Source organism: Danio rerio, chromosome 22, assembly GCF_052040795.2.
Source record: "Danio rerio strain M-AB ecotype USA chromosome 22, GRCz13ab, whole genome shotgun sequence".
Classification (NCBI taxonomy): Eukaryota; Metazoa; Chordata; class Actinopteri; order Cypriniformes; family Danionidae; genus Danio; species Danio rerio.
The window spans coordinates 27,380,315-27,394,542 of record NC_141042.1 but is presented as its reverse complement, the minus strand read 5'-3'; the positions used below and the strand labels follow the sequence as shown (position 1 = coordinate 27,394,542).

At 35.2% G+C, this 14,228-nt stretch overlaps 2 protein-coding genes across 2 annotated transcripts in view; both read left to right on the top strand.

Annotated features, from left to right (window-relative positions):
• The window catches only part of LOC147838534 (venom factor), a 44,323-nt gene extending 33,744 nt beyond the window's left edge, over window positions 1–10,579 (top strand). Inside the window, exons 26-40 of the mRNA XM_087304418.1 lie at window positions 2,428–2,503; window positions 2,588–2,747; window positions 3,519–3,629; window positions 4,257–4,401; window positions 4,482–4,645; window positions 7,499–7,654; window positions 7,746–7,805; window positions 7,888–7,978; window positions 8,370–8,421; window positions 8,508–8,595; window positions 8,896–8,985; window positions 9,081–9,186; window positions 10,188–10,277; window positions 10,349–10,432; window positions 10,499–10,579. Coding sequence (XP_087160544.1) covers window positions 2,428–2,503; window positions 2,588–2,747; window positions 3,519–3,629; window positions 4,257–4,401; window positions 4,482–4,645; window positions 7,499–7,654; window positions 7,746–7,805; window positions 7,888–7,978; window positions 8,370–8,421; window positions 8,508–8,595; window positions 8,896–8,985; window positions 9,081–9,186; window positions 10,188–10,277; window positions 10,349–10,371 — 1,412 coding nt within the window. The 3' untranslated portion in view covers window positions 10,372–10,432; window positions 10,499–10,579. The remainder of the gene's footprint in view (window positions 1–2,427; window positions 2,504–2,587; window positions 2,748–3,518; window positions 3,630–4,256; window positions 4,402–4,481; window positions 4,646–7,498; window positions 7,655–7,745; window positions 7,806–7,887; window positions 7,979–8,369; window positions 8,422–8,507; window positions 8,596–8,895; window positions 8,986–9,080; window positions 9,187–10,187; window positions 10,278–10,348; window positions 10,433–10,498) is intronic.
• LOC147838533 (complement C3-like) lies at window positions 10,480–13,985 on the top strand. Its single transcript, XM_087304832.1, has 3 exons — window positions 10,480–10,579; window positions 12,145–12,295; window positions 13,847–13,985. Exons 1-3 carry the CDS (start codon window positions 10,480–10,482, stop codon window positions 13,983–13,985), a joined length of 390 nt encoding a protein of 129 aa, XP_087160958.1.
• The last annotated feature ends 243 nt before the right edge of the window (window positions 13,986–14,228 follow it).

Sequence of the window (14,228 nt, the reverse complement as noted above, 5' to 3'; positions counted from 1 at the left end):
TCCGGTTTCAACCCAGCCAACATTTTTGTGAAGCGCAAAATACATGGGTCCAGGGATGTTTCGTTGAACAGTTCACATGATAAATCCACTAGAGGGAGCTGACTACATTTTTTGTAATTCAGAAATATATTACTCAGTGTACGTTTTATTGTACCATCCTTTTTTTGTCCACGGTCGTCATACAGCTCCCCTTGAACATAAGAGAAAAGTGGACTGTGACCACATAGTTTTACCTTGATTTTATATAGCTTTTATCTCTTTTGCTTTAACGTGCTTCACCAGACTTGAATTTGAGTGCACTGCATCACAAGTACAACAGCACATTGTCAAAAGTGCTGTACACTATAAGGTTATTATAGTTAACGAATACAAGCAAAAAAACGAAAACTAAAACTTTTAAATAATTTTCATTAACTAAAATAATAATAAAAACAAGAGTTTTTTTCTTTTTTTTTGTTAACTAGATCTAACTGAAACTGTATTGTGTACATACAAAATTAACTAAAAAGAAATGAAATTATAGCAAAAACTTCCTTTGTTTTAGTCTTTGTAAATATATTTATTACATACTGTAAGCCTTTTAGAAGTAAATCTATTTTGCACAGCCTGGTTTTTGACCCATACGGTACCTCCGAGTAATCCTGATGCCATTGGCCATATCAAGCCGGTTCTCCTCCAGTCATCCTCGCTGTTGCTCCCTCAACTAAAACAACAGCTGGACATGACAGCAGCACGGTGACGACATTAAATACGACCCAAGCAGACACTTAAAAGTTGTTATTTAACAAATTTGTGCCAAACAATTGGTTTTATTTCTGTATTAGGGATTGTGAACAACTCATTATTTTTAACCTGAACCGGTTTTAACCGGTTGAACTAGTTCATCAAATCGAACTGAATCATTTAAAACGATTTGCGTCTTCAGTAATGTTAAACATGTATTCTCAAACAAGTTACTTTTTACATTCCTGATACCCCTCTGACTGGAAATAAACCAAATTATACTGAGTTATTCAGTTATAAGAACAGTACACTGAGATCAGATTTGAGAAGCGGTGAACTGATAATACTGCGCATGCTTGATTTAGCAGATGGTGAACCGAACGCAAACATTACATGACAGCCTGCTGAACTCGTAATAGATTTTAAATAAGTGAATCATGCTTCAGTTGGGTTGCAAAACATAATTGTAAGAAAGTTTTAACTGACTGAAATTATGATTGCTGACTACATATTTTTAATATGTTCAGTAAAACCTAGGAAGATTGTCATAAAAAATCCTTTGCACACATATTGTACTTAAGGCTGCTATCTTGTGGGCTGTTGTATTTAAATTAGAGGATGGGTAGATGGTAGTGTTCTTGTATCAAAAAAATGTAGCCTATCTTTGGTTGAGTTTTTATTGTACAATATTTATTCTGATGATTTTGAGTCTTGCACCTAACAAATATCCTAATTTACCAAAAAATGAAGCTAAAACTAAAATAAAACTAAGCAATTTTTTAAATAAAAAAAATCAAAACTAGTAAATCTACCTCTTAAGCTAATTAAAACTAACTGAATTTGAAAACTAAAAGTCAAAACGAAAAAAAAAAAAAAAACATCTAAAAATAACAACAAACCCAAAACTATTGGTCTAACCTTGGTCCACAACTAAAGTAACAACATAAAATAAAATAAAAATCCAAAACATGAACATAATATAAAGACCTACAGTAAAAAAAGAGGATATATTGATGGCTCAGTATAGTTGCAGACTCAAAAGCCAGGGGTAAAATGTGAGCTATTGGGTAAACTGACCATGGTAGAAAACTTAAGATAGATAAATGAGCAAATATATTGGACTACAAATAACATTGTGTTTTGTATTTATTTGGTGTTGTGTGACTTTGTCAATAATATGTCCCTGTAAATATCAGTGTGAAAAGGAACAAAAGTTTTTGCAGTCATAGCATTCCTTTCAAATCTTTGTTTAGACTTTATTTAATCTCTTATTTGATTAATGGATATGGTTTAAAGCAGAGCAATAAAATAGCCTTAGTGTACTTTTTATATTGAAATAAAATTGTGTTTGTGAATGTTTTATTACAAAAAGTTTGGTCACATTTCATCGAAGGTACAATTCTTGCTGTTAATAAACTATTAACTATGAGTTTTAGCTCAACAAACTCCTGATTCGCTGCTTAGTTAATAAGGTAGTAGTTAGGTTTAGATAAATGATATGTATTAAGGATGTGAAATAAAATCATGCAGAATATGTACTTTATAAGTACAAACAAAACAGCCAATATTATAACAATAATAATAATAGATAGATAATAAGCAAATAGTTTATAGTGAGAAAAGGTACATGAACTAAAGTGTTACCTATATTTTATTGCATCTCTAATATTATTAATGTGCTCCTAAAAAAAAAATATTTTCTAGGTTATGAAAATCAACTTAACTACAAAAAATCAGACGACTCGTACCCTCCCTACGCCAATGAAGGCACCAGCACATGGTATTGATACTGACACAAGAATAATAACAGCTTTACATTGAAACGTTCTCAGAATTCATGTGTCTTTCTGCTCTGCCCTGTCAGGATCACTGCGTATGTGGTGAAGGTTTTCTCCATGGCGCATTCATTCATTAACGTCAATGAGAAGCATCTGTGTGGCCCTCTGCTCTATTTACTCAAGAATAAACAGGGTTATGATGGAACTTTTCAAGAGAACAATCCTGTTTATGACACCAGTATGACGGTAAGAACTAAAGGGACACTCCACTTTTTAGCCTCATTTTTCAAATATCCTAGAGGTAAACATTTGAGTTTTACAATTTTCCAATCCATTCAGCTGATCTACGGTTCTGACGGGAGCACTTTTAGCTTAGCTTAGCATAAATCATTGAATCAAATAAGACCAATAGCATCTCGCTCAAAAATAAACAAAGAATTTTGATAATTTTCTTGGCTTGACTCTTCTGTAGTTACATTGTGTACCAAGAAAATGAAAAGTTGTTATTTTCTTGGCCGATATGGCTACGTGCTAGATAATAACATTGCTCCTGCTGCAGCCATGGTACAGCAGTAAAGTTCCTTGATTATTATGCCAGAACGAGAGTATATTATTTCCTAGTCAAATTAGCCAAGAAAATAGCAGCTTTTCATTTTCTGTCGGCCTTACTATGTAACTACAGATGATTCAAGCTATAATTAGGAAATTATTGAAACTCTTTGGCCATTTTAAGTGAGATGCTAATGGTCTAATCTGATTCAATGATCTATGCTAAGGTAAGCTAGGATAAAAGTGTTCCCTTTAGACCCGGAGATCAGCTAAATTGATTCCAAAATGGTAAAATTCTGCTTTTTAAGTCAAGGTGAGTCTGTTTTAAAGTGTTCCTTTAATAACTGTGACATAATTATCAAAATGTATTGTCATCTTTGTTTCTATAGAGCTTTTTACAATGTAGACTGTGTCAAAGCAGCTTAACACTATCTGAATGTTTTCTCACAGTGTTGTGTTGTGTTGTAGGGAGCTATGCGGGGATCTGAATACAAAGCATCTTTGACTGCATTTGTACTCATTGCTTTAGCAGAGGCACAAGATAAAGTTACTTGCCAAGATCAAGAAGTCAACATACGGGTATCTGCACTATTCACTTGTTAAAATGGCTGAAAATATCAGCATTTAAACATGGCTAGTTGGCTACATTCAATAATTTGAACAAAATCTAAAGCATCAATAAAGTGGAAGCTAAATAAAATAAAGATAAATGAATTGAATAATTTGTATAGTAGCTAAATTGAACGGTTTAAGAACAGAAAAACAGAAGCTAAATTAAATGGAGTTGTAGCTAAATTAGACATTAAGCTATGTTAGATTGTTAAAGTAATTACTATTTGCAATAATTAGAATAATTAGCACACTAGCTAAATTAAACAAGTAATATCTACATTAAACAGCTCATTTAAATAATTAGAATAATTATTTTTTGTTAAATGTTTAATTATATAATTTAGACATTAGCTAAATACATAAATTGAATAATTGTTCATTAAAATAATTTGAACAATTCATTTTTTTTCATCATCTTAAGGTCCAGAAGTGTATAAAAATATATATTATTATTTTAATAGTCTAAATACGTAAACAAGTACAGCCCTGATCCATTCTACCAGGCCTATGAACTATGCATCTACAAGACCAAAACTATTTGTACTGGCTATAATAATACTTTTTTACATATTCAGTGTATTTTTTTCTCCACAGGATAAGTCTAGACAGGCAGCAGGGTATCTGACAGAGCATTTCTCCCGGCTGACCAGGCCATATACAGCAGCTATAGCATGCTACGCGCTAGCCGTATCGAACAACGCCTGCGTGAAGAGCATGTTGCTCAAATTTGCCTCACCTGGTACTTACATTTTAAACGCACAAATATGAACACAATATGTCATCTTCTCTTTCTCATTATACTTTATTGTCTGTCCACAGATCATTCCCACTGGCCTGATTCAAACAATTATTTTTTCACACTGGAAGCTACAGGCTACGCACTGCTAGCGCTGATCAAAAGTGGCCACATGGAAGAGGCAGAAGCTCCATTTCGATGGCTGAATGAGCACCGTGGCATTGGTGGAGGATACGGCTCTACTCAGGTGAAGTAAACCTGTATGAATGATCTAAACTAAATGTCAAACGTTTGGGGTTTTAAAAGAAGCTTGTCCTGCTCAATAAGGCTGCATTTATATGACCAAATAATACAGTTAAAAATTGTATTTCTGTAATGTAATGTGTGTATTTATATAGCACATTTATCGTGTATGGCCATACACCCAAAGCGATTCAAAATCGTGAGGGGCGGTGGGGTCTCTTCACACCAGCACCAGTGTGCAGCATTCACTTTGATGATGCGACGGCAGCCAGAGGATGATGCGATGGTGCCAGTGGGCTCACCACACACCAGCTATTAGTGGAGTGGAGAGACAGTGATACAGCCAATTCGGTGGATGGGGATGATTGGGAAGGCATGATCATAAGAGCCGATTAAGGGGAATTTGGCCAGGACACCAGGGTTATACCCCTACTCTTTACAAGAAATGCCATGGGATTTTTAATGACCACAGAGAGTCAGGACCTCGGTTTAACGTCTCATCCAAAAGACGGCGTCCACTGATAGTATAATGTCTTCTTCACTTTTACTGGGGCATTAGGACCACAGGTTGAGTACCCCCTACTGGCCTCTCTAACACCACTTCCAACAGCAACCTATTTTCTCATGTGGTCTCCCATCCAGGTACTGACCAGGCTTAGCCCTGCTTATCTTCAGTGAGTAACCGATCTTGGGCTGCAGGTTGATTTAAACAAGGTTGGTTTAAAAGGTTGGTTCAGAAATACTAAAATGATGATTTGAGAAACATTCATTACTATTGTCAGTGTTGGAAATGGTTAGGCTGTATAGGTTTTTTCAATCAAATGGTTCTGGTGTCGCATGAAATTCAGATGGAGGGCAGAAAGTAAAAAATCTGAATGGGAAACACAGAGGAAAGTTAACATTTTTGCGATTTATACCATATTTTACAAGAGATATAAATAGAAAAAAACACATAAGTTGGGCATGATCCTTGGTCACACTTTATTTTGATTGTCGGTTTGTTGAATTTAAGTTACATTGCATCTACATGCCAATTAAGTAGACTGTGAGGTTGAAGTTAGGGTTAGTGTAAGTTGACATGTACTGTACTTGCAAAGTTACTTATAGTCAGTTAAATGTCTGTTTAGCAGCAGTATCAAGGGATATTAAGCAGACAGTCTACTAATACTCAAATGGACCATTGAAATGAAGTGTTTCCTAATCCTTATATCATTAAGAGGACAGAGTTTTACTATACTAAATTATATTTGCCTGTCATTAATGCAGTACATACTGTATAATTACGTTACATCAAAAAAAAAAATACTATAGTGAATACTATAGTGTTTGTACGCATACTTAAATTAAACTGTCGTAGTAATTATATTATTGCTGTGGTGCAGCACAACTGTAGTAATAAACAAATTATTTAATAGGCTTCAGTTTTCTACGTTATAATAACAATGCACCACAGTTTACACTAACATTACAATATTTACCACAAAATATCAGTTTACTATGCTACAGTATTCTTAAGCATTCATTAACAAAGAGTTAAACACTTTACTAGTTTTTTCCACCTGCGAATATCTTCTAGACATCACGAAATAACAGATGAAAGCATACAAAAGCGTTGTTTTGTCGATGAACTTAGCATCAACAAACATTCACTGCTGCCATGGATCTTGATTTTGATGTTACGGTTGATTATTCTGCCAAAACGCTGGTAAAGACATGGATTATTGCACAACAAGTCAGAGATTCGAGTGCAGCGATAACATGGCAGGGTGGATTATTTATATCCTCCTGGATTTTGTATAAGTGTGGTTGTGTTTGTATCTGATTTCTATATAACACATTAGCATATTTCTATACATAGCTAGGCCTGTGTATAATCTTTATTGGTGCTGTCAAACGGATTGTGTTCTGAAAAAGTTTGTACATATGGATGTTTTCTTCCGTTTTTCAGCCAGTTTCTTAAACCTTCTCCTTTTTTATTAGCTAAAACGTTTCAAGTCGATAAAAGCTGTTCGGCTTTTCTATTTTTAACTAATTTAAACAATTATAAACAACATAAAACAGAAACATTCTGATGTTATAGCGATTCCTATGTAGAAGAATCACTTCCTGCCCTCCATCTGAATTTCGTGCGTCATCAATAATGTCATGGGAAAACAACCTATACAGTACCATTCATAACTAAAAATAAAATGTATTGTATTTTCTTTTGTTTATAGGACACAATAAATCAGGGGTCACCAATCTCGGTCCTGGAGGGCCGGTGTCCCTGCAGGCTTTAGCTCCAACCTGCCTCAACACACTTGCCTGGATGTTTCAAGCATACCTAGTAAGACCTTGATTAGCTTGTTCAGGTGTGTTTAATTAGGGTTGGAGCTAATATCTGCTGGACATCGGCCCTCCAGGAACAAGTTTGGTGACCCCTGCATTAAATAGTCCAAGAGTGAAAGTAAAGACATTTTATAATGCGTCTCTGTGTGTATAGTATATATATATGAGTGTTACAAGGATCATGTAACACTGACAATTGCAGTAATAATGCTGATACTTCTGTTTTAAATAACAATAATGAAAAAATGAGAACACAGTTATTTTAAATTGTAAGAATATTTCACAACTTTACAGCACGTTTGATCAAATAAATGCAGTTGTGGTAAGCAGAACAGGCTTGTACTTGTAATTGTACTTTTATTATGTGATAAAAGTCTAATAATTACCTCATTAACACTCCAGAGTTTTTCTGATTTCTGTTCTGTAAAAATGTTGCTTAAGCAACTTTTCTTTACTCATCCCAAACCTTTGACCAGTAGTGTAGTTGTGGTTCATTTGTTTTCATATAATGATCATATTCCTCCATCAGTCCACCATGGTGGTTCTTCAGGCCCTGTCTGAGTATCTAGTGAAGAGGCCTCCTCCGTCAGACCTCAATTTGTTGGTTCAGCTCAGCGTTCCTGGTCGGAGTGATGTTCGCTGGACCTTCAATCCCAACTTGGCTTATGTGGCCCGTTCTTCACGAGTGAGTTTATGGATGTTCCATCTTTTGAATTCCTTTTTGAAGACAAAGACAAGTTTGGTATGAAATATGACACACTTTTAATGTCTTCCAGGTCCCTCTTGATCAGGAATTCTCAGTGGCGGCTTCTGGGAACGGCAAGGGTGTTTTGGAGGTGCTAAATGTCAATGTTTACCAAGAATATCTTGAACTAGAATATAAAAATCGAGATATAATTCATCGTTTATGTGTAATAGGTAGTGACGGTTTACCATCAGCTTCCTGATGTGTATGAGAACAGCACATGCAACGGCTTTCAGCTGGACGTCTCCATCGCTGAGACTAATGGTGAGTTGACATAAAAGTTTGCAGTGTTTTCCCCCATACCGAGATGTACAGTGCAGGATTTATGAACTGTTGATTCTTTTAGAAATAATGTAACTTTCACAGACTTTCACAGTATTTTAATAAAGGGATTTCTCCCTCCTCTGACATCATGGGGTGAAAACTTTAGTTGTAGTGGCCTCACGATGACACTATACCCATGGTTTCAGAAATTCTTCACCCTGGAATGAGTTTTTTGTTAGAAATGTTTGGTTTTAGTCACCTGATACTTCTTTTTTCCAACTGGATTGACTGTGGGTTTGACAATACTTGTGTTCATGTCATCGTTCTGCCATGTAGCTTTATGAAAAGTCTACTGGATAGATTTCACCAATACTCTATTGTCCATTTTTAGAAAAAACCTCATCGGATGTAGAAAAGTCCTTCAGACTCAATGTCAATGTGAGGTAAGCACTTCTAAACGGGTTGACAGCTTTATAAATCAAGTTAGCATTGTGTGGTTCCTATATTTTTCCAATTTTCACCTACACAGGGCTCTGGAAGAACGTCAAGTGAGGATGGTTATTCTGGACATCGGCCTGCCTACAGGCTTTGAACCCGAAAACTCTGATTTAGAGTTGGTAAGACCAAACTCGTGTGACATTACATTAGTGACAGCAGCTAATTCTGCATTGTATACAGAACCTTGACAGCCTTTTAGGTGCAGTTCACCTCTAAGTTTGGCCAAATTTAGCATCAGACCATGTATAATAAAGAAGGCAATCCTATAATGCATTGTGACAAGCTACTTTTAAAATAGTGGACATCAAGAAAAAGGTCATTGCTGATTATAAATACTGTGACATATGTTTAATTAATGGTATTTGGTATAATTGTGAGCCCAGCATTATAGACGTGAACATCTGCCATGACTTTTTCAGCTCACAAATTCAGTGGATCGCTACATCAACAACTTCCAAGTGGTGGACAACCTGAGCGACAGAGGATCCCTCATTATTCACCTGTTCAAGGTAACCTAACAAGAACTTTTGACTTAGATGTCTTGTTAATATGCTGTAAATGAATGCATGATTGAATATCTGTCTTTGTGTGATGTCCCGCACAGGTGTCCAACAAAGAGGCAGAAATGATCTCATTCAGACTCAATCAGAAATTTAAAGTGGGGCTCCTTCAGCCTTCCACAGTCAAAGTTTACCAGTACTACAACAAAGGTTCATACTTTAATATGCTTTATATGTTTGCTAAGTGGTACTGCTCAGTGCTTCATTTGTAAATGGATCAACAAAATTAGGAAATTAAAGTTATCATGACCGACATCTGCCACACAATTTCAGTGTTCCTAGAACATGACGTTACTGAGTAACAGCGGAAAGAAAGGCATAAAATTTCTGAACAATCTTTAATTATTTTGTGCAATATAACGGTATGGGTTAACCCTGAAAAAGCAAACAAACATGTAGCTACAAACATAAACTGCATAAACATCACTCTTCAGTTTACTAACACCACTGACATTCAGTTCACTTCACTATTATGTGCCAGGAGAATATGACTTACTCTGTGACTTGAGATCCCTTTGCTTCTGTCTCCCGCTATCCTGATCCATCGGCGCAGTTTCATCTTCTCAAGATCTCTTTTGATCAGGCTCATTGTCAGATTTACTCGTGGTTCAAAAAAATAATACATGCTTGACTGCCTCTGGCATTTTGAAAACACAAATGTTATTTATGTAGCCCACTATGCCATGCCCATGAAACAATAATCACTAACCAATGAGAGTGATCGTAAACGTAAGAAAGCTGATTGGTCGAAAGTGACTACCTTTATGTATGTGCACGCACACACAATCCACACAGCTTTGCTCGCTGTTTTTCATTCGGACTCGTTTACATTCTCTCTCTCTCACACACACATGCAGAAATTCACCAAGCAAAAGTTAATGCCGGATCAGTTAAAATAAACATCAGAACACAAAACATGAAAATCTGACATTTGCCAGAACAGGATCCGGCTCAAATTAAGCACTGGTACTGCTAATATAAACTCTAAAGTATTAAACTGGATGTTCCTGCTTGCAGAGATATTTATGATTCTATTATTCTACTCTACTGACAATGCCTCTCTTGGCTGAAATATATATATATATATTTTTGCATTTATTATTTTTATGTTAACTAAAGGCTTGACTGTGACTTTATATGATTTATTGCAGATAAAAGCTGTAGCAGGTTCTACTCTCCTCCTGAAGACAAACAGCAGCTGGATCAGATCTGTGAAGGCGACGTGTGCCGCTGCTCGCAGGGTCAGTCTCTTTGTGTTTTCAGTTTAATGTCTCACTTTTATCCAGAAACATTATAAATTCTTCCTTTGCAGGTGACTGTTGTGTAATGAAGTAAGACTTCGCATTTTTTGGTAAAGAGCAGAGGAATGCTGCTGTATGCAACGGATTACATCATGGTGAATATTTCTTCAGAGTAAATTACTGTTGTTTATTATTCCTGTCAATGAGCAACTTTTCTTCAGCCTACAGAGTCAAGCTGATCAGCATCAGCCAGAGTCACTATTACCAGTATGAGATGGAGATTGTGCAGGTTATTAAAGAAGGTATGTTTGTTTAGCACTTTATGGAGGTATGAAATTGCCATTTGGCAGCAATTAATTATGTACTACTTATTTCCTTGTTATTCTGAACAATATATTGGAGAATAGGAAAGGTAGACATACCTTTTTTACAGTACTACCTGTAAATTGACATAAAATTACTCGAATGACTTCACAAGTAACTAAAAACTTCTCATTCTGGGAAATTGACGAAAATATTTTTCAGGGATTTTTTTAAAAAGGGCCCATTCACACATGATCTTTTCATGGCAATTTACCTGAAATCGTCCAGAAAGGTCTGTATTTGTGAATGGGAAAATAATGTGCTGTTTATGAGTTACACAACATTCGAGTATCGCTCCAAAAATCATTTCCCTGTCACCCTCACACATTTTTATTCACAAACCAGTTACAATTGTCTTACATAGCCTTACTGTAAATTTTACATATCGTAGATCTAAAATTTCTGGACTTTTATTCATGTATAATTATTATTTGTTCTTAAGTTTATTTTAGTATAACAAAAATATTTTTAAAAGTCATATTTTATGATGAAAATCAACTTTTGGAAACTTTTTGGACAGAACTGTGTGAAGGTATAGTGTGTCCACAGTCAAATTGGTGTGATATAAGCACAATAATTAAAGTAGGATCCAGATCCCTCCCATTTTGAGGTTGATCGCAATGTGACGTAGGAGTGCTGTTTTCCCACTCACCCATATAATCATATCCACGTGACAGGATGTGTGCAAAGCAACTGGGATTAAAAGATCTGTTCAGCTCACTGTAATCATCTGCACCTCAAGAACGAGTTTAAAACCTTTTTAAAATGTGCATGTTTGTCATAAAGAAAAGAGAGTAAAATCGCTGTACACAGCTGCATGTCAGTACAATTATAAAAGAAGACGCTTCAATCCTGGACATTAAATCAGGGTTATTTTCTACATTAACACAACAGATATCCATACAGCAGTGGATATTAACGTATGTCTTGTCACATTTGCCGTGCAAAGCAGAACAAAGTTATGTGTGCACGAGTGTGTGAGTGTGTGAGTGTGTAAGTGTGTGTTTGTGTGTGTGTGTGTGTGTGTGTGTGTGTGTGTGTGTGTGTGCGCGCGCGCGCACATGCAAACTTTATAATGACATTATGTGTGACTCATCAATGCAGAAAGGCTTGAATTAACTCCACAACAAATACATCAAATAATCATTGGGAAAGTGCTCACTCTAGTAAGGGAAATCAGTTTCATTCTTGTCTGTCACTGTGCTATTTATCTACCTGAAGGCTTCACACATGCTTCAGCGCAATACAAAGAGATCTCCATGGCTCTGACATGCACGTGTTTGGGGGGTGGGGGTTTAAATTTAATGGTAAATCATATTTTAAAGTGTTAAACTGTGTTTTCTTATGTAATACCCCACATTTTAAACTCTTTTTTTAAAGAACTTTTGAAGCTCTTTAATGTACTAAAAACTTTATGGATATAACATACAGCATACATACAGGCTTTAGTCTGTTTTTCTTATTTTATATGTGCCCTGGTCTCATGTCTATATTGTGTTTTTAGGGACGGAGGAAGGTCTGAATGAGAAGGAGAGGAGGATGTTCCTCTCTCATGCGAGCTGCAGGACCAGGCTTAATTTGAAAGAGGGTCAGGAGTATCTGGTCATTGGGCCGATCACTGATGTTTGGAATGCAGGGAGCACAGTGTCCAACAAGTAAGTAAAGTAATACCAATGATAACATATAAAGTTAAAGTCAAACCCATCCCCCCGCCCCCCACTGACAAAGGTCAAGAATTTGCCGTTGGTCTAGAATATTTGCCACAATATTCTCATTTGACCTATTTTGACTGCAATATCATCATCAATTGTGGAAATAACCCATTGAAGGTTTTAAGAAAACGCACAATATGACATAAGTGAAGTCAACTTTCACCATTGACCGACTTGTTAAAAAAAACATTTTACAAGTAGCCTAACTTTTATTTTAAATCTTGAACCTTATTCTTGAGAGAAAAAAAAGACCAATGAAAAGGTCGAAAGCACCAAAAGCAACCTATTAAAGTTAATTTTAATACTAATTAGGCTGCATATAAAAATCCAAACAAAAAAACTTTATAGGGGTAGCTTAAATTATGTGTCAGTGCTCTTTGTGTAAGGGATTCATCAGAATTAACATTAAAATCAGTCCAAGGCATTTAAAAAATATGGGAAAAATAATAAGAAGCCTTTATTGACATGGCTGTTCCTTAAAACTGCAGCTACATCAGGTTACCCTGATGAAGTCAAGTGTTATCAAAATGTTTAGGCGCAGTTTTAAGAAATAGCCATGTTAATAAAGGTTTTTAAATATTTTTTCCACCTTTTTTTAGTGCCTTCGACAGATTTGTGCTGTTTATACTAATTAGGCTAATGTTGTTAGATAAATTTTCAAGAAAGGCTAGAAGAAAATTGTGAAGCTCTTTTTTTATATTTGTTTATTATAAATCTTTAGGAAATATTTTTGGTACATCAAAAATGGAGGATACAACAAGCTAATCCAGCTAAAATTAGTGCTTAAAACGCCACTTATTGGAGTATTTAAACATCATAATTAAATAGAGAAAATGAGTTGAATAACTGCAAAAAAGTCTACATTTTGAGAAAAAAGAACCATCCCTTTCACCAGGCTGGCTACGGGCCTGATAATTATTATCATTTTACAATAATTATAAATAATTCACAATTATTAACAAAAAATTATTAATAACAAAAATTTTTTTTTTTTCAAATATTTTCCAAATGATGTTTAACAGAGCAAGGAATCTTTCACAGTACTTCCGATAATATTTTTTCTTCTTTGTTTTATTTTCCCTAGGATAAAAAAGCGATTTTTATAATTTTTAAAACTATTTTAAGGTCAATATTATTAGCCCCCTTAAGCAATATTTTGTTTTGATTGTCTACAGAGCAAAGCATTGTTATACAGTGACTAATTACCCTACCATAATTAACCTAGTTGAGCCTTTAAATGTCACATTAAGCTGAATACTAGTATCTTGAAAAATATCTAGTAAAATAAAATATTAGAAAATAAAAAATAAAAAGAAATCTGTTATTAGAAATTAGTCCGTTAAACTATTATGCTTATAAATGCATTGAAAAAAAAAAACTTATTTCTGTTAAACAGAAATTAGGAAACAAATATACACGGGGGCTAATAATTTTGACTTCACCTATATATCTATTTGGGTTCATATTTGATCATTTGCTTGTGTTTGCTCTCAGGTATGTGTATACGCTTGGGAAAGAAACGTGGGTTGAGCGCTGGCCAGATGAGTCTGAATGTGGATCAACACTGCAGAAGAAATGTGACGAGCTGAAGAGCTTTGCAAAGAAACTGATTGAAGACGGCTGTCAGGCTTGAGACTAACTTTTTCTTATGTGTTTTTTGATTCTTAAAGTCCACGTGAAACAGTGCTGAGACGTTTATTTCAATAGGTTGATGTACTTACAACTAAAACAGAATATTGAGTAGGGGGCGGGGCTTTCTTTGCGCATCATTCCCTCATAGCAAACTAACGAGGCTATTAATATAAGCAAATGGTCCGTTTGGTTGAAGATTACCAAACCAGTTTTTTTCAGTGTATTAACTTTATTGACCTTAAAG